At 46.9% G+C, this 20,013-nt stretch overlaps 1 protein-coding gene across 1 annotated transcript in view; it reads left to right on the top strand.

Moving 5' to 3' along the window:
- SLC38A1 (solute carrier family 38 member 1) overlaps nt 1–20,013 on the top strand; it is a 163,813-nt gene that overhangs the window by 69,324 nt on the left and 74,476 nt on the right. Inside the window, exons 5-7 of the mRNA XM_063927356.1 lie at nt 7,507–7,580; nt 16,568–16,660; nt 17,482–17,554. Of these exons, the coding sequence (XP_063783426.1) occupies nt 7,507–7,580; nt 16,568–16,660; nt 17,482–17,554 (240 nt within the window). The remainder of the gene's footprint in view (nt 1–7,506; nt 7,581–16,567; nt 16,661–17,481; nt 17,555–20,013) is intronic.

The raw sequence follows: 20,013 nt of genomic DNA, 5'->3' as shown, positions 1-20,013 counted from the left end.
GCTGGTACTTGGAGAACCACAAGTACCAGCATGCGGGCAAAAAACGGGCCCGCTGGTACCTGTAGTACTACTGGGAAAAAAATACCCAAATAAAAACAGGAGACACACACCGTGACAAGTACAACTTTATTACACACTGCCGACACACACATACTTACCTATGTTGACACGAAGCAGTCGGTCCTCTTCTCCAAGTAGAATCCATGGGTACCTGAAAATAAAAGATAATTATACTCACCTGATCCAGGGTCTAGAGATAAATCCACGTACTTGTCAAAACAACAAAACGAACACCCGACCACCGGACTGAAAGGGGTCCCATGTTGACACATGAGACCCCTTTCCACGAATGCAGACATCCCCGTGACAGCTGTCACAGAAGTGTCTCTTCAGCCAATCAGCGAGTGCAACGTCCTTGCACTCTGCTGATTGGCTCTGTGTGCGTCTGAGCTCAGACAGCGCATCGCAAAGCCTCTCCATTATATTCAATGGTGGGAACTTTGCGGTTAGGGTGAGGTCACCCGCGGTCAGCGGCTGACTGCGGGTAACCCCACCGCTGACGGCAAAGTTCCCACCATTGAAAGTAATGGAGGGAGCTGTGCGATGCGCTGTCTGAGGTCACACGCGCACAGCCAATCAGGTGAGCGCCACGGAAGTAGCGCTTCCTGATTGGCTGAAGGGACCTCAGTGACAGGAGTCACGTGGGGTCCCGGCACATTCGGGGAAAGGGGTCTGATGTGTAAACATGGGACCCCTTTCAGTCCGCTGGTACGGGTGTTCGTTTTCTTTTTTTAACAAGCACGTGGATTATCTCCCGGACACTGGATTGAGGTGAGTCTAATTTTTTTCACAGGTACCCCGGATCGTCGGAGACTGTGGCAGTCGGCGGGTCAACATAGGTAAGTGTGTGTGTCGGCAGTTGTGTAATAAAGTTTTACTATCAAGGTGTGTGTCTCCTGTTTTTATTTGGATATTTTTTTTCCAGTAGAACTACAGGTACCAGCGGGCCCGTTTTTCTCCCGCATGCTGGTACTTGTGGTTCTCCAAGTACCAGCTTGCGGGGGAGGCTTGCTGGGACTTGTAGTACTACAGGAAAAAACAATATTCTTTACATTTTCTCAAGGCTATCAGCCTTCCATCCGCAGCCCTTGGATGGGGGGGACAGCCTCGGGCTTCACCCCTGGCCCTTGGGTGGCTGGGGGGGGGGACCCCTTGATTGAAGGGGTCCCCACTCCCCCAGGGTACCCCGGCCAGGGGTGATTAGTTGGATATTTAATGCCACGGCCGCAGGGCGCTGTATAAAAGTGACCCCCGGCTGTGGCATTATCTGTCAAGCTAGTGGAGCCCGATGCTGGTGTATAAAATACGGGGGACCCCTACTCTTTTTGTCCCCCGTATTTTTTGCACCAGGCGCAGAGCCCGGTGCTGGTTTTAAAAATACGGGGGATCCCTGTCAATTTTTTCCCCGGATTTTTAGAACCAGGACCAGCTCGAAGAGCCCGAGGCTGGTTATGCTTTGGAGGGGGGACCCCACGCCATTTTTTTCGGGTTTTTCCCGTTTTTCCCCGTTTTTTAAAATCGCGGCAAAATCCAGCAAATCGTCCGTTTTTCGCCCGCGGGACTGTCGAATCCGTTTTCCATTGAATATGGTGAATTTCGGCAACCACTTGCCGAAATTGGACGGTCGAATTGTGTCGAATTAAAAAACGGCGATAATTTGCCGCGATTCGCCGCTAATTGCATATACCCCCTAATCTCTCTGTTTGGGATTACAATAAAGAATTATCTTGACCAGAGGATTGCAAGTTCCATTTGTACAGCTGTAAAACACAAAGGGAAAAGATACCTTTTGGAGAATGTAGCTGCTTAATATGAGGTGAGTTTCCCTCTTATGGAAGAGTTTCTCTATACCTGAGAGGGTATAAAGAAACCTTTATGTAAATGTGTCTCACTGATTTGCGTTGAGTTTAAAGTTAATGCAGTTACCATAAAAGAAGCCTGTGTATCACAGGTTACCAGAATATTTTTGCTATCTCTTTGGATTTTTTTTTTTTTTTTTGAGGAATATGGAACATCTGTACGGACACACCTACAGCAATAGAATTATATCACTATTTGAAAGCAGCAGCACTTGTAGACCCCTATTTTGTATTTTGTAAAAGGATGACAAACCTCATGTTATGGAAGTGACCCATAAGTGATAATCAGTGCCGTAACTAGGCATTTTAGCGATGTGTGCAAGAAACGACATTGGCGCCCCCCCCCCCCATGTAAGATAGGGACAGTACGCGCCATAGGCAAGCGAAATATATATATAGGGGCGTGGCTTTATGGGAAAGGGGCGTGGCCACAAAATAATAGCAATTCATACTACGGTGCACAGTAGTCCTCATTATTCAAATTGCGCTGCACAGTAGCGCCACTACACCAGGTAGAGCCCCTTTTATACATTACAGCAGACAGCGTCCCCCTTTTTACACATTACAGCAGACAGTCCCCCTTTTTACACATTGCGGCAGCCAGTCCCCCTTTTTACACATTGCCATTACGGCAACCAGTCCCCCTTTTTACACATTGCGGCAGCCAGTCCCCCTTTTTACACATTGCGGCAGCCAGTCCCCCTTTTTACACATTGCGGCAGCCAGTCCCCCTTTTTACACATTGCGGCAGCCAGGCCCCCTTTTTACATATTACGGCAGATGGTGTACCCCTTTTTACATATTGCGGCAGTCAGTCCCCCTTTTTACACATTACGGCAGCCAGTCCCCCTTTTTACACATTATGGCAGATGGTGTCCCCCTGAGAGAGAGAAAGAGAGAGCGATACTTACCATCTCCCCGCTGACAGGCTCCTCGTGCTGGCATCTCCCTCGGTGCAGGCATCGGACAAGGAGGAGGAGGGAGGGGGACTGGAGCCGCAGCAGCGCTATTTCATTGGTAGTAAGCGCCGCTGCAGCTGTCCCCTCTTCTTCCGTATTGGCTGCCTGGCGCTGCTGTGGATACTGGGATGGAGGAACCGCATCCCAGCATCCACAGCAGCGCCGGGCAGCCAATACGGAAGGAGAGGGGACAGCTGCAGCGGCGCTACTACCAATAACATAGCGCTGCTGCGGCTCCAGTCCCCCTCCCTCCTCCTCCTTCTCCGCTGCCCAGCGCGGCTTATGCTCTCCTACACAGCGCGGCATACAGCACAGAACAGGCGGCATGTAATGAGTCAATTTGACTTATTACATGCCGCTGGCCGTGCGCCCTCAGGGCAACTGCGCTGTGTGCCAGGCCCACTTGGCACACACGTAGTTACGGCCCTGGTGATAATAGTGACCTATAAATGTAATATTGAGATTTATTATAAAGAATACATTTTGATAAGGCAGAATCTGTTTTTGGAGATTATTTAACTCTTGATTGATTTATTGATGTTAATGAATCATCAGCTCCTTATAGTTTTCAACAGATGTGCTAGAACTTTAAACTCATTAGGAAGACAGTAAATAGTGCAATATAGTTTGCACAAAGATATTTCCTTAAGAGATTAAAGGGATTCATAAGGATGCATGCTGATCAGAATGAAAGAACACCAAATACTGCTTGAGAGGGTGAACTATAGGTTGATCTGAAAAACCTGTCACTGTAACAGTTTAATTTGTTAGAAAGGAAGATGAGAATCATGAGGCTTTCAGAATGGATTTAGAAGTGACAGTGCTAATTAGATGCTAAGGTAATTTGCCTGACACTGTACAAGTCACAACAGGACATGACTAATTTCCAGAAACTATTGAAGTACTGGGATCTCCTAATTTATTTTTGAGGAATAAGGGTGGAAGTGAGTTTAGAAAATAGTCAGCTTGTGGTTGGGCCTGACTGAGAGGACACTGAGCCTTTCAATCACCTATCTCACCTCAAGAATATCATGTTCCATTAAGGGATTGCCCTTGTTCAACCTTAAATTTGTGAATTACCTTGCTAATGCTTCGTGTAACGCCTTATTTGCTTATTAAGACTTTCTATCTGCAAGTCCGTGAACTTCAAATCAGCATTGTTTGGTTAGATTTCTAATACTAATAACTGGCAACTCCATCCATTGCACAGCAGTAGTATAAAATTGGGTTAGAGCAGGTGTGGTATAATAGCATTTACAAAGGCTGCAACCAGAGCCTAAGGGGCTTGAGATAAAAGGTCTTCAAACCTTGAGTGTGTAATGCAGATTTCTCACTAATTTGCTATTGGTTTGCCTTATCTTGTTTACATGCAATTAACTTAGTATTATTTGCACTAGCAAAAAATATTTGTTTACTGCCTTTATAAGCTCACATTTGCAGGCATCTTGTATTTGTTATAGTTCGCACTTGTAATTCATATTTCAATAACTGCAAGTAGAAATGTTGCTGTCAGTAAATTATTATTATCTTCACAACTGGGTTTATAAGGCACAAATATAATTTCCATTTCTTCTACCCACTTTTCTGGTTCCTTCCATTTCTTAAAGCAGCCTTCTACTGTATGCATCTGTATCTGATGATGGGACTTGAACCATTTGAGGACTCTAGTTTATTTGTTGAATAAATCACCTTGAATGGAATGACTGAACTTCTCTGGAATCATTAAATTGTTACCATTTAAAAAGGGGTCTACTACGGCTGCCCAGCTGTCGGGATCCAAGCGCCCAGCATACCGGCGCCGGAATGCCGGCAGCGGGGCGAGTGCAAAAGAGCCCCTTGTGGCCACGCTATTTATTCTCCCTCCAGGGGTGTCGTGGACACCCCAAAGGGAAAATAGTTGTCGGTATCCCGATGGACGAGATCCGGGGCCGGTATGCTGAGAGCTGGTATCCTGACAGCCGGGATATCGAGTGCCACCCTTTAAAAAGAAGTTAGTATATTGATGGAATGAGATTGGTCTGTACACCTCTTATTCCCTTGGGTGTGGGTAGACAATGATTGGTTCTAGTACTAGTGTTCACTTTAGGATTTTTTTAGGGCAGGGTGCTGATCACTGAGGAGGGCACATTTTAATTTTGAAGGGCACATTTTTGGTGTGACGCTTTGCACACAAAGCATAGCGCATATGTCTATAGTTATACATATATTTTCCCCTTAGTGTATCATATACCGATACATACAAATAGGAGAACCATGTAACACCCAACATCTGTACTGAGAAAAATACTGTATATGTCCAGTCTTCTTGAAAGAACGGATGTAGCATATAAATGATAAGTAGATAATGAAGGTTTCTTCCAGTACTGAAGTAGTTCCAATCCTTATGAAAAGTTAAGCAGAGGGTTAAAATATATAGGTACAAAATAAGTCTGTTCTTCTACTCGGGAAATACTGTACATGCTCACTGCTTACCCTGTTCTTTCCCTCTTTATCAGAATGCTGTGTTATACAGGCAGCCACAGCAGTGATGTCATTTCCTCCTCTGCTATCCCATTCGCAGAGGACAGAAATTGTGTTCCAATTTCAGAGATGGGCAAGGAGTAGACCACTGCATTGTAACATGCACTCTGACTGTTGCATTCTGTATACAAGGGGGTGATTTCTGATCCTGCAGGGTGCACTGGAAAAGGGCAGGGTGCTTTTTCACATTTCAAAAATGGGCAGGGTGCAGCACCCTGCTGAAACAGCCTAGAAGGAACACTAAGTACTGTGAAGCAGTGAAGGAAGAATCTAGTGTCCCTGCATCTGTGTTTTGTGAGTCAAGTAGGATAATGAGGCTTGCACTTTTACAGTTCTAAACTCTAGTTATATAGGGCCTAATTCATACCTGATTGTAGCAGCCAAATTTGTTATCAGATGGACAAAACCATGTGATATAACATGTGCAGAGAGAGTTAGATTTGGGTGGGTTATATTGTTTCTGTGCAGGGAAATACTGGCTGCTTTATATTTACACTGCAATTTAGATTTCAGTTTTAACACACCCCACCCAAATCTCTGCACATGTTATAACTGCCCGCCCCCCCCCCCCCCCCCGCAGTGCACATGGTTTTGCCCAACTGCTAACAAATTTGCTACTACAATCAGGTCTGAATTAGGCCCATAGTGAAAAAGGGTTAAGGAGGTAATTCTAGGGGATCCTCAATAAGTGGTCAGGTGTTTGATTATGTGTATAATCTTTTTAAACTGAATTTACAGATGTTATAGAAGATTAAGGTCACAAATATTGTAGAAGAGCAATAGTTCTTCATTAAGCTGTTTTTATCTGTTTGCAGAGCTTCTTTTTTGCTTTACTAATACCTTTTGTCTAAGCTCTTACACATTCAGCGGTATCCAATTAGCTGCGGTAAATTACTGCGCTAATGTATTCCCCGGGGCTATCTTATTAGTCCCGTAGCTCGGCACTTATTGGGGATTTTGCTTCACGTGCCTCCCCCAGGAGACCTGTTTTTGTCCGATAACAAATGGGATTGGGAATTTATCCCAGATCCCATGTGTTATTACTCGATAACGGGTGATTTACTGCACAGTAAAAACGGGCTGCAATTAGATAACTACAAGAACTACAACTCTTTATACTAACATACAGGGGGGCCCCCAGCACAGGGCAAGTCTGCCCCGCATGCCGGGAACCCCCCCTCCGTTAACATGCAAAGCGCTCATATGATAAGGGTAGCCCTCTACCAGCGCAGCATAACTGCAAAGGCAGAAGGCTACCCAACATGTTTAGGCTCACGTCGGCTGCATGTGATGTCACCACCCCACAAACAGTCCGGACACGCCCCCCCAAACGGTGCATTGACGCCCACAAAATGCAGCGTCGACGCCCCGTCACTGTCGCCCGCCAGGACTAACAGAATGCAGTTTAAGACCTTGCGCAAATAGCGTTGTAGCTACGTATAAAGAAGCAGAATCGCTCACTCTAGAGGCCGTCAGAAACAGAAACTGCTTCTGCCATAGGGCTGGTGCAAGTTCTGATGGTGCCCTTCGAGGCGGAGTTGCGCTACAAGAAAGCAGGCTTCTCAGCATGAAGACTATTGGCTGTGGTATCATCATGAAGGCATGGCTGCTGCAGAAGACACAGAGTTATTTTCCTTGGAGTTCCTCTATTCTCATAGAACTGTCAAAAATCCATGTACAGCGCTAGTGTTCTCTGCAATCTCTTGTCATTGGTACTCCTTAAAATACATTCAGCTGATATTTTAAAGTAGATAACACAATTACAGTAGCCAAGGCTATGGCTAGAAGTAGGAGCACCTTAGGAATATGTTACAGCAGGTGGTAGTAGAACTTTTAGGGTACATGACTGATCCAGTCATGTAGTGACCCTATTTTTTTTTTTTAAGTTAGAATGCAACCCCTGCAATCTGACTTCCTATCATAACATAGGACTGCTGTTGATGCTTTCTGCAATGTTCCCCATAGTGCCAACATCAGCTAATTCTCTGCCATAAAATGTGATTCTGTGCGGGTGGACTTGAACCATCTGCCTGTCTGCACTAACCTTGAAGATTGGAAGACTTCAAATGATATAATATTTTCCTTTTTTTATTTTTTTTTATTTCTAGGTTACTTTTAATTTCAGTGACTCTATTGTCTATCTACTCTATAAACCTTCTGCTGAAATGTTCCCAAGAAACAGGTACTTATTAACTTCTGTTTTTAACCAAAGTATAATAAAGCATACAGAAGCATTAGAAGTCTTTTGGGTTACTAATGTAGAAGAGGGAGGAATATGGTGTGGGTTTGGGTAGTGATTTAAGGCTTTGTAAGTGAGGTGAGGAACTTGAACTGGATTATGAGGGGGATTAGGAGTCAGTGAAGCAGGTTGTAAAAGAGGAGACAGATGTCATATAGTGGGAGAGGAAAATGAAACAGAGCAGCAGTTGGGAATGTTTGTTAGTAGAAGAAGTGAGGGGGAGGTGGAGTCAGAGGTAGAGACATAAAAAGAGTGGGTGGTGTGGTAGGTGAACCATGATAGTACAGATTTGCAAATGCTGATAAAGTGGAGGATATGGAGGAGATGGTTTTTAACAATGTTAAAGGTAGCAAACAAATCAGTGAGGAGTAGGAGAGAGATTTGGCCCTAGGGGCTGGAATCAGTTAACAGCAGCTAATTGCCACGGCTAATTGATCTGCCAGGGATATTCAATTAGAACCCGCGATCTTACCTCAGGCTGTACTTATCGTGTATTTTTGTTTGAGTCTAAGGCAGGGGTGGGGAACCTTTTTTCTACAAGGGCCATTTGGATATTTATAAAATCCTTTGGGGGCCATACAAAAATTATCAACTTAAAAATTAGCCGGCGGGGGGAGCTGGGCTGCTGTGGGCGGCAGGGGGAGCTGGATGGCTGCGGGGAGAGCTGGGCGGCTGCGTGCGGCAGTAGCTTCCAGCGGCGGCAGCGGAGGGTGATGTCTGTGGCGGCGGGGGGAGGCGCTGCAGGGAGAGAGGTGCCTGGCTGGGGACGGCCATCAAGGTACCTCTCATCCCCTATCCCCGTAGCCCACCGTACCGCTCCCCGTCTTCTCACCTCAATCAGACCTGTTTTCAAGTCGGATTGAGTTTGTCGGAAACGGGGCTAAAAACTGTCGGGTTTGGCCCCGCTTCCGACAATGCACGCTGATCGGCTGCTGAAGCCGCCGATCAGCATGCATTCCGACAAGTCGGGTTTCCCAACTTGTCAGAAAAAACGGGGCCGTAATGAATAGGTCGGGACCCCTTCCGACTTAAAACTGTCGATAGCTGCCGTCTTTCCGACAAGACGGCAGCTTCCGACAGTTATTGAATATACCCCTAAGTATGGGTACACACCACGATTTCGTCCCGATGGCCCAGATTTCGATGCGTCGTGGGAGCGATTGGATGGGAATCGTAGCAGAAATGTACCACTAACGATTCCTATCCGATGCGCTTACCCGCTGCTCGCACATCGGATCGGTGATCTTGACTGCTGCAGTTAAGATCACCTGATCCGATGCACGGGGAATACATGTCACCGTGCATCGGATCGGTATCGGGAGAGCCACTCTCTGTTTCCCGTGCGCATTGGGAAGCTGTGAGCTGGCGGGGGGATCAGACCACGATCAGCTAGTGAGCGTGGTCTGAGCTGCATTGCGCTGGTGTGTAGACACCCTAAGGGAGGTTTGAACAAAAATCTGCGTTAAATACCCTGATTGCGGTTGCTGAAACATGTTAACGCACATTGGGGGTCATTCCGAGTTCGCTCGTTGCCAATTTTCGCTATACTGCGATTAGTCGCTTACTGCGCATGCGCAAGGTACGCAGAGCGCATGCGCTTAGTTATTTTACTAAAAACTTAGCTGTTTTGCTGTGGCTTCTGCGGTGCTTTTCAGTCGCACTGGTGTTCGGTAAATGATTGACAGGAAAGGGGCGTTTCTGGGTGGTAACTCAGCGTTTTCCCGGCGTTGGCTAAAAAACGCAGGCGTGTCAGGGAAAAACGCGGGAGTGTCTGGAGAAACGGGGGAGTGGCTGGGCAAACACAGGGCGTGTATGTGACGTCAAACCAGGAACGAAACGGCCTGAGCTGATCGCAGTGTAGGAGTAAGTCTCGAGCTACTCAGAAACTGCTAAGAATTTTCTATGCGCAATTCTGCTAATCTTTCGTTCGCAATTCTGCTATGCTAAGATTCACTCCCAGAGGGCGGCAGCTTAGCGTGTGCAATGCTGCTAAAAGCAGCTAGCGAGCGAACAATTCGGAATGACCCCCATTAGCGAGTAATTTACCACGCAAGGGAAAAGGGCTGTAATTGAACAGTCCTGGGCACTAAAGCCCGAGGCTACCACCCTTTCTCTAACGTCCTAGTGGATGCTGGGGACTCCGTCAGGACCATGGGGATTAGCGGCTCCGCAGGAGACAGGGCACAAAAATAAAGCTTTAGGATCAGGTGGTGTGCACTGGCTCCTCCCCCTATGACCCTCCTCCAAGCCTTAGTTAGGTTTTTGTGCCCGTCCGAGCAGGGTGCAATCTAGGTGGCTCTCCTAAAGAGCTGCTTAGAAAAAGTTTTTAGGTTTTTTATTTTCAGTGAGTCCTGCTGGCAACAGGCTCACTGCATCGAGGGACTTAGGGGAGAGAAGTGAACTCACCTGCGTGCAGGATGGATTGGCTTCTTAGGCTACTGGACACCATCAGCTCCAGAGGGATCGAACACAGGCCCAGCCATGGAGTCCGGTCCCGGAGCCGCGCCGCCGACCCCCCTTGCAGATGCCGAAGATTGAAGAGGTCCAGAAACAGGCGGCAGAAGACTTTTCAGTCTTCATGAGGTAGCGCACAGCACTGCAGCTGTGCGCCATTGTTGTCAGCACACTTCACACAGCGGTCACTGAGGGTGCAGGGCGCTGGGGGGGGGCGCCCTGGGCAGCAATGTATAATACCTTTTTTATGGCTAAAAATACATCACATATAGCCCTTGAGGCTATATGGATGTATTTAACCCCTGCCAGATCTCACAAACTCCTGGAGAAGAGCCCGCCGAAATAGGAGGCGGGGCTTATTCTCCTCAGCACACAGCGCCATTTTCCTGCTCAGCTCCGCTGTGAGGAAGGCTCCCAGGACTCTCCCCTGCACTGCACTACAGAAACAGGGTAAAACAGAGAGGGGGGGCACTTTTTTGGCGATATTACTATATTTAAGCTGCTATAAGGATACAACACTTATATAGGGTTGTTCCCATATATATTATAGCGCTTGGGTGTGTGCTGGCAAACTCTCCCTCTGTCTCCCCAAAGGGCTAGTGGGGTCCTGTCTTCAATAGAGCATTCCCTGTGTGTCTGCTGTGTGTCGGTACGTGTGTGTCGACATGTATGAGGACGATGTTGGTGTGGAGGCAGAGCAATTGCCGGTAATGGTGATGTCACCCCCCAGGGAGTCGACACCGGAATGGATGGCTTTGTTTATGGAATTACGTGATAATGTCAGCACATTACAAAAATCAGTTGACGACATGAGACGGCCGGCAAACCAGTTAGTACCTGCCCAGGCGTCTCAGACACCGTCAGGGGCTGTAAAACGCCCTTTACCTCAGTCGGTCGACACAGACCCAGACACGGACACTGAATCTAGTGTCGACGGTGAAGAAACAAACGTATTTTCCAGTAGGGCCACACGTTATATGATCACGGCAATGAAGGAGACTTTACATATCTCTGATACTGCAAGTACCACAAAAAGGGGTATTATGTGGGGTGTGAAAAAACTACCTGTAGTTTTTCCTGAATCAGAGGAATTGAATGATGTATGTGATGAAGCGTGGGTTAACCCAGATAGAAAAGTGCTAATTTCAAAAAAGTTATTGGCATTATACCCTTTCCCGCCAGAGGTTAGGGCGCGCTGGGAAACACCCCCTAGGGTGGATAAGGCGCTCACACGCTTATCAAAACAAGTGGCGTTACCGTCTCCTGATACGGCTGCCCTCAAGGATCCAGCTGATAGGAGGCTGGAAACTACCTTAAAAAGTATATACACACATACTGGTGTTATACTGCGACCAGCCATCGCCTCAGCCTGGATGTGCAGTGCTGGGGTGGTCTGGTCGGATTCCCTGACTGAAAATATTGATACCCTGGATAGGGACAGTATTTTATTGACTTTAGAGCAATTAAAGGATGCTTTTCTTTATATGCGAGATGCTCAGAGGGATATTTGCACTCTGGCATCGAGAGTAAGTGCGATGTCCATATCTGCCAGAAGAAGTTTATGGACGCGACAGTGGTCAGGTGATGCGGATTCCAAACGGCATATGGAAGTATTGCCGTATAAAGGGGAGGAATTATTTGGCGTCGGTCTATCGGATCTGGTGGCCACGGCAACTGCCGGAAAATCCACCTTTTTACCTCAGACCCCCTCCCAACAGAAAAAGACACCGTCTTTTCAGCCGCAGTCCTTTCGGTCCTATAAGAACAAGCGGGCAAAAGGACAGTCATATCTGCCCCGAGGCAGAGGAAAGGGTAAGAGAGGGCAGCAAGCAGCTCCTTCCCAGGAACAGAAGCCCGCCCCGGGTTCTGTAAAGCCCTCAGCATGACGCTGGGGCTTTACAAGCGGACTCAGGAGCGGTGGGGGGTCGACTCAAGAATTTCAGCGCGCAGTGGGCTTGCTCACAGGTGGACCCCTGGATCCTGCAGGTAGTATCTCAGGGTTACAGGTTGGAATTCGAGAAGTCTCCCCCTCGCCGGTTCCTAAAGTCTGCTTTGCCAACGTCTCCCTCAGACAGGGCGACGGTATTGGAAGCCATTCACAAGCTGTTTTCTCAGCAGGTGATAGTCAAGGTACCCCTCCTACAACAGGAAAAGGGGTATTACTCCACACTATTTGTGGTACCGAAGCTGGACGGCTCGGTAAGACCTATTCTAAATCTGAAATCTTTGAACCTGTACATACAAAAATTCAAGTTCAAGATGGAGTCACTCAGAGCAGTGATAGCGAATCTGGAAGAAGGGGACTTTATGGTGTCCCTGGACATAAAAGATGCTTACCTGCATGTCCCAATTTGCCCTTCACATCAAGGGTACCTCAGGTTCGTGGTGCAAAACTGTCATTATCAGTTTCAGACGCTGCCGTTTGGATTGTCCACGGCACCTCGGGTCTTTACCAAGGTAATGGCCGAAATGATGATTCTTCTGCGAAGAAGAGGCGTATTAATTATCCCTTACTTGGACGATCTCCTGATAAGGGCAAGGTCCAGAGAACAGCTGGAGGACGGAGTAGCACTAACCCAAGTAGTGCTGCAACAACACCGGTGGATTCTGAATTTTCCAAAATCTCAGTTGACCCCGACAACACGTCTGCTGTTCCTGGGAATGATTCTGGACACGGTTCAGAAAAAGGTGTTTCTTCCGGAGGAGAAAGCCAAGGAGTTATCCGAACTTGTCAGGAACCTCCTAAAACCAGGAAAAGTGTCTGTGCATCAATGCACAAGAGTCCTGGGAAAGATGGTGGCTTCTTACGAAGCGATTCCATTCGGCAGATTCCACGCACAAACTTTTCAGTGCGATCTGCTGGACAAATGGTCCGGATCGCATCTGCAGATGCATCAGCGGATAACCTTATCGCCACGGACAAGGGTGTCTCTTCTGTGGTGGTTGCAGAGTGCTCATCTGTTAGAGGGCCGCAGATTCGGCATACAGGACTGGGTCCTGGTGACCACGGATGCCAGTCTGAGAGGCTGGGGAGCGGTCACACAGGGAAGAAACTTCCAGGGAGTATGGTCAAACCTGGAGATATCTCTTCACATAAATATACTGGAGCTAAGAGCGATTTACAATGCTCTAAGCCTGGCAAAACCCCTGCTTTAGGGTCAGCCGGTGTTGATCCAGTCGGACAACATCACGGCAGTCGCCCACGTAAACAGACAGGGCGGCACAAGAAGCAGGAGAGCAATGGCAGAAGCTGCAAGGATTCTTCGCTGGGCGGAAGATCATGTGATAGCACTGTCAGCAGTGTTCATTCCGGGAGTGGACAACTGGGAAGCAGACTTCCTCAGCAGACACGATCTACACCCGGGAGAGTGGGGACTTCATCCAGAAGTCTTCCACATGATTGTGAACCGTTGGGAAAAACCAAAGGTGGACATGATGGCGTCTCGCCTCAACAAAAAACTGGACAGGTATTGCGCCAGGTGAAGAGACCCTCAGGCAATAGCTGTGGACGCTCTGGTAACGCCGTGGGTGTTCCAGTCAGTGTATGTGTTTCCTCCTCTGCCTCTCATACCAAAAGTACTGAGAATTATACGGCAAAGGGGAGTAAGAACGATACTCGTGGCTCCGGATTGGCCAAGAAGAACTTGGTACCCGGAACTTCAGGAGATGCTCACGGAAGATCCGTGGCCTCTACCTCTAAGACGGGACCTGCTTCAGCAGGGACCGTGTCTATTCCAAGACTTACCGCGGCTGCGTTTGACGGCATGGCGGTTGAACGCCAAATTCTAAGGGAAAAAGGCATTCCGGAAGAGGTCATTCCTACACTGGTAAAAGCCAGGAAGGAGGTGACTGCACAACATTATCAACGCATTTGGAGAAAATATGTTGCGTGGTGTGAGGCCAGGAAGGCCCCCACGGAGGAATTTCAATTGGGTCGATTCCTACATTTCCTGCAAACAGGATTGTCTATGGGCCTCAAGTTGGGGTCCATTAAGGTTCAAATTTCGGCCCTGTCGATTTTCTTCCAGAAAGAATTGGCTTCAGTTCCTGAAGTCCAGACTTTTGTAAAAGGAGTACTACATATACAGCCCCCGGTTGTGCCCCCAGTGGCTCCGTGGGACCTTAATGTAGTTTTTGGATTTTCTCAAATCCCATTGGTTTGAGCCACTCAAATCGGCGGATTTGAAATATCTTACATGGAAAGTGACCATGCTACTGGCCCTGGCTTCAGCCAGGAGAGTGTCAGAATTGGCGGCTTTATCGTATAAAAGCCCATATCTGATTTTCCATTCGGACAGGGCAGAACTGCGGACGCGTCCTCATTTTCTGCCTAAGGTGGTGTCAGCGTTTCACCTGAACCAGCCTATTGTGGTGCCTGCGGCTACTAGCGATTTGGAGGACTCCAAGTTGCTGGACGTTGTCAGGGCATTGAAAATATATATTTCAAGGACGGCTGGAGTCAGAAAATCTGACTCGCTGTTTATACTGTATGCACCCAACAAGCTGGGTGCTCCTGCTTCTAAGCAGACGATTGCTCGTTGGATTTGTAGCACAATTCAACTTGCACATTCTGTGGCAGGCCTGCCACAGCCTAAATCTGTCAAGGCCCATTCCACAAGGAAGGTGGGCTCATCCTGGGCGGCTGCCCGAGGGGTCTCGGCATTACAACTCTGCCGAGCAGCTACGTGGTCGGGGGAGAACACGTTTGTAAAATTCTACTAATTTGATACCCTGGCTAAAGAGGACCTGGAGTTCTCTCATTCGGTGCTGCAGAGTCATCCGCACTCTCCCGCCCGTTTGGGAGCTTTGGTATAATCCCCATGGTCCTGACGGAGTCCCCAGCATCCACTAGGACGTTAGAGAAAATAAGATTTTACTTACCGATAAATCTATTTCTCGTAGTCCGTAGTGGATGCTGGGCGCCCATCCCAAGTGCGGATTGTCTGCAATACTTGTACATAGTTATTGTTACAAAAAAATCGGGTTGTTATTGTTGTGAGCCGTCTGTTCAGAGGCTCCTACGTTGTCATACTGTTAACTGGGTTCAGATCACAAGTTGTACGGTGTGATTGGTGTGGCTGGTATGAGTCTTACCCGGGATTCAAAATCCTTCCTTATTGTGTACGCTCGTCCGGGCACAGTATCCTAACTGAGGCTTGGAGGAGGGTCATAGGGGGAGGAGCCAGTGCACACCACCTGATCCTAAAGCTTTATTTTTGTGCCCTGTCTCCTGCGGAGCCGCTAATCCCCATGGTCCTGACGGAGTCCCCAGCATCCACTACGGACTACGAGAAATAGATTTATCGGTAAGTAAAATCTTATTTTTCCTGGCGCAGTAAATTACCGCATCTAATTGAATCCAGCCCTTAGACTTGGAAGTGAGAAGGTCATTGGTTACCTTAGCAATGGGAATTTCAGTGGAGTGGAAAGGGTGCAAACCAGATTGAAGTGGGCCAAGAAGTGAGTGGGCAGTGAGGCAGATATATAGAGAAATAGAGAAGTATGGAGTGCATTGGCAGGGAGGTGAGTGGTGCCTGGGCATCTGCTAATGATTACAAGATCCAGATAATGGAAGTTTCTAGAGTAGAGCTCTGTTCAGCACCCACAAGCTGGACCATGGGGGTCATTCCGACCCATTCGCACGCAGCGGTTCTTTGCTGCAGTGCGAACGGGTCAGAAATGCGCATGTGTGGCGGACGCATTGCGCACATGCGTCATTGCATCGCCGGGCCGCGACGCCGCCAGCGAGAAAAGTGATTGCAGCGGCTATCGCAAGAAGACGGACAGGCGGGAGGCGTTCCGGGGTGGATAATCACTGTTTTCCAGTCGTGGTGAGTCCAACGCAGGCGTGTCCAGGCATTTGGAGGGCGGATGTCTGACGTCACAGCCGGGACCTTCATCGTTGGATCCGTCGCACTGGGTAAGTAGATGCAGGGCTAGTCTTGTTTTACTTGAAACTTTTTTAGCATAGCAGGGCTGCACATGCGATCGCAGCCCTGCTATGCTAAAATACACTCCCCCATAGGCGGCGTCAGGTTGATCGCACGAGCAGCAAAAAGTTGCTACGTGCGATCAACTCGGAATAACCCCCCATATCCTGAATACCAATGCTCAGTACACAGTTCATATCTTACACAAAAGAGGTCCAATTTTGCAGGAGCCTCATAGGTCACATGTATTTATTTTGAAATTAATTCAAACTAGTAACAGGACGGATACATTTTAAAAAATATGTTTTTTAGTACATAGGCAATAGCCAAAAAAAGTTTGGCTATTGCCTGTGTACTAAAAAACATATTTTTAAAATGTATCCGTCCTGTTACTAGTTTGAATTAATGTCAAAACCAAATACTTAAATACATATTCAAAATACTGTCTTTAAGAATAGCTTCGCAAATGCCTAATTTTACAGAGAACACATGTCTGGATTTTGTTTGTGATGTTTTTGAAATAACAGTATCCATTTATTTAACCAGGCTGCATGGTGTATGAGAAGTTGGGGGAGCAAGTGTTTGGAACTCCAGGACGGCTGTTAGTCTTTGGGTCAACATCACTTCAGAACACCGGGGGTAAGTATTTTTATCACTGCACACCCAGCTACAATCCTGTAGTAGCTGTTAATGTCCGGTTCACAGTAAAAAGGGATGTACAGTATAATTTCAGCAAAGTATGTGTGAAGGATTACTGAAAAAAGGCAATTCTGGAGATGTTTTTTCATAAAAGAAAATTAGTGATACCGATTAGCAGGATTCTAATTAATCCATTATCAGATCAATCAACTACTACTTCCATAAAGGGAAATTTATTACAAACTAATTTATTATACAAACCGCATGCAAATGCCATGCATTTTATCAGTACAAAATATGTGCTGTTCCTAAGTCAACCAAATGGTTGTTCTTTAATTGTACATTTTACTTGAAATTGAACAGTTGCATTGTACTGTATATGTACGAGTATCTGAATATAGTAACAAAAGATTCTGAAAATACTGTACTAGTAGGTCAAAAATAATAATTTGCAAATGATATGGGAACTAGGGTGTATAAAGAGAGGAGGGGGCCCATATGTAGCCTCTTCCCAGGCCCCCTCCTCTAACCGGCGGTGCAAGTGAGTAGACTGTGCCGCTTTACCATTTTCACTGTGATTTGTGTAGCGCTGCCGATGTAGGACTCCGGAGAGATAAGTATTGTAGAACATGGGTGCAGGGTGTATGATCTGAGCCACCCTGGTCCCAGGGCCCTGTATGCAACATACACCCTGCATCCATTATAAGTATGCCACTGATGGGAACAGAGTAGCAGCAGATAAAAATAGTGAGGAAAGCGAATATTTATAATGGTTAAATGGCTAGATTGTGATTTAATATGCCTTTTTCTATTTTTTACAGCAATGCTGAGCTATCTGTTTATAGTAAAACACGAACTACCCATTGTCATCCAATTCCTGACAGGAAAAGAGTTGTAAGTTGACGTGAGATTTACATATTTCATTCGTATACAGTACTATGGAGCTCATTCAGGCTGAATTGAAATTGGCGATCCACCTGTAAAAATTACAGTGAAGATGCGGGCGCATGTGCAGGGCCTGTCCTGCGCATAATCCCGCATTTGCTGCCTCAGGCAGGCAAAACAAAATTCCTGATAAGTGTCGGGGCTGCAGTGGCGAAAACACACAGGATTCACTGAAACCTGTGTGTTTTCGCACACAAAAAAATATTTTTTTTACGGAAGATCTTATTGCATGGGTATGGGTCGTTGGATCGACACACATTGGGTCGACCACTAAAGGTCGACATGCACTAGGTCGACATGGTTGTTAGGTCAACATGTGCAAGGTCGACAGGTCAAAAGGTCGACATGTTTTTTTAAACTGTTTTTGGTGTCGTTTTCTTTGTACAGTTACGGGGAACCCCAGTTAGTGCACCGCGTCACATCGCATGGCTCGCTTCACTCGCCATGCTTCAGGCAAGGTGCCTCACTCCGCTACCGCTGCGCTCGCCACAGATTACCGTTCCCATTAGTAGTCCACGTGGATCGTAAAGTATGAAAAAGGTCAAAAAAATTGTGAAAAACTCATGTTGACCTTTTGACCTGTCGACCTTGCACATGTCGACCTAATGAACTTGTCGACCTAGACACCCTGTCGACCTAGTGCATGTCGACCTTTAGTGGTCGACCCAATGCATGTCGACCTAATACATGTCGACCTAACGACCGCAACCCAATTGCATATAGACACTATCGATCAGCAAATTATTCTAAGGTAGATCGTTAAAGCAGCATAATAGTGCAAAGTACTCTAGTAATTCATAATGCAGTATAGAAAAAAATGGACCTCACGTTGTGGATTGTCGGACACTTGATATTATATATTGGTAAAAATAAAATATAATATTTGTTTGAGAATGCAGAATACCTCAGTTTGTGGCCTGTGAATTTACAATGTAGTTTTAAAAATGTGTTGCTTTTCCAAATGCTGCTGTGTGACAATGGTATTCTAATTACACCCCTGACTGAAAAACATTTACACACCTGACTAAAAACATGGAAACATTTCCAGCTTATGCACATTCTTTGGCTAAACTGTTATTTTTCATGCAACTCGATGTGCAGTTTGCAAATGGTCATACTTAAAAATCTTTAACCATAATGTCGGTTTAAGACCTGGAAAACATTTAAAGCATTGATTTTGAAAATTGATTGGCAAACTTCTCTAGAAAAGGCAAATATTTAAGACATGATTCTGAGTGTTGTTATCATTATTAGCAGTTACAGTGCCGTAACTAAACATTTTAGCACTGTGTGCAAGAAACAGCATTGGCGCCCCTCCCATATTTAAAATAAAGCTAGTGTGCACCGCACAGTAGTGCCACTTACACACATTACACCAGGTAGAGCCCCTTTTACACATTACACCAGGTAGAGCCCCTGTCACACATTACTCCAGGTAGAGCACCTGTCACACATTACTCCATGTAGAGCCCCTGTCACACATTACGCCAGTTAGAACCCCTGTTAAACATTACGCCAGGTAGAGCCCCTGTCACACATTATGCCAGGTAGCACTGCTGTTACACATTACACCAGGTATTGCCCCTGTCACACATTACTCCAGGTACAGCCCCTGTCACACATTACACCAGGTAGAGCACCTGTCACACATTACTCCGTGTAGAGTCCCTGTCACACATTACGCCAGGTAGAACCCCTGTCACACATTACGCCAGGTAGAGCCCCCGTCACAAATTACGCCAGGTAGAGCCCCTGTCACACATTACACCAGGTAGAGCCCCATTTTACACATTACACCAGATAGACCCCCTGTTGCACATTACGCCAGGTAGAGCCCCATTTTACACATTACGCCAGATAGACCCCCTGTCACACATTACACCAGGTAGAGCCCCATTTTACACATTACGCCAGATAGACCTCCTGTCACACATTATGCCAGGTAGAGCCCCTGTCACACATTATGCCAGGTAGAGCCCCATTTTACACATTACGCCAGGTAGAGCTCCTGTCACACATTACGCTAGGTAGTGCCCCTGTAACACATTATGCCAGGTAGAGCCCCTGTCACACATTACTCCAGATAGAGCACCTGTCACACATTACGCCAGGTAGAGCCCCTGTCACACATTACGCCAGGTAGAGCCCCTGTCACACATTACACCAGGTAGAGCCCCTGTCACACATTACGCCAGGTAGAGCCCCTGTCACATATTACGCCAGGTAGAGCCCCTGTCACATATTGCAAAAGGTAGAGCCCCTGTCACCCATTATGCCAGGTGGAGCCCCATTTTACACATTACAGCAGATAGAAGTCCTGTCACACATTACGCCAGGTAGAGCCCCATTTTACACATTACGCCAGGTAGAGCCCCTGTCACACATTACACCAGGTAGAGCCCCTGTCA

This window comes from Pseudophryne corroboree, chromosome 6, assembly GCF_028390025.1.
Source record: "Pseudophryne corroboree isolate aPseCor3 chromosome 6, aPseCor3.hap2, whole genome shotgun sequence".
Taxonomy (NCBI): domain Eukaryota; kingdom Metazoa; phylum Chordata; class Amphibia; order Anura; family Myobatrachidae; genus Pseudophryne; species Pseudophryne corroboree.
Note: the sequence above shows the minus strand (reverse complement) of the source record. Positions and strands in the feature narration are given on the sequence as shown.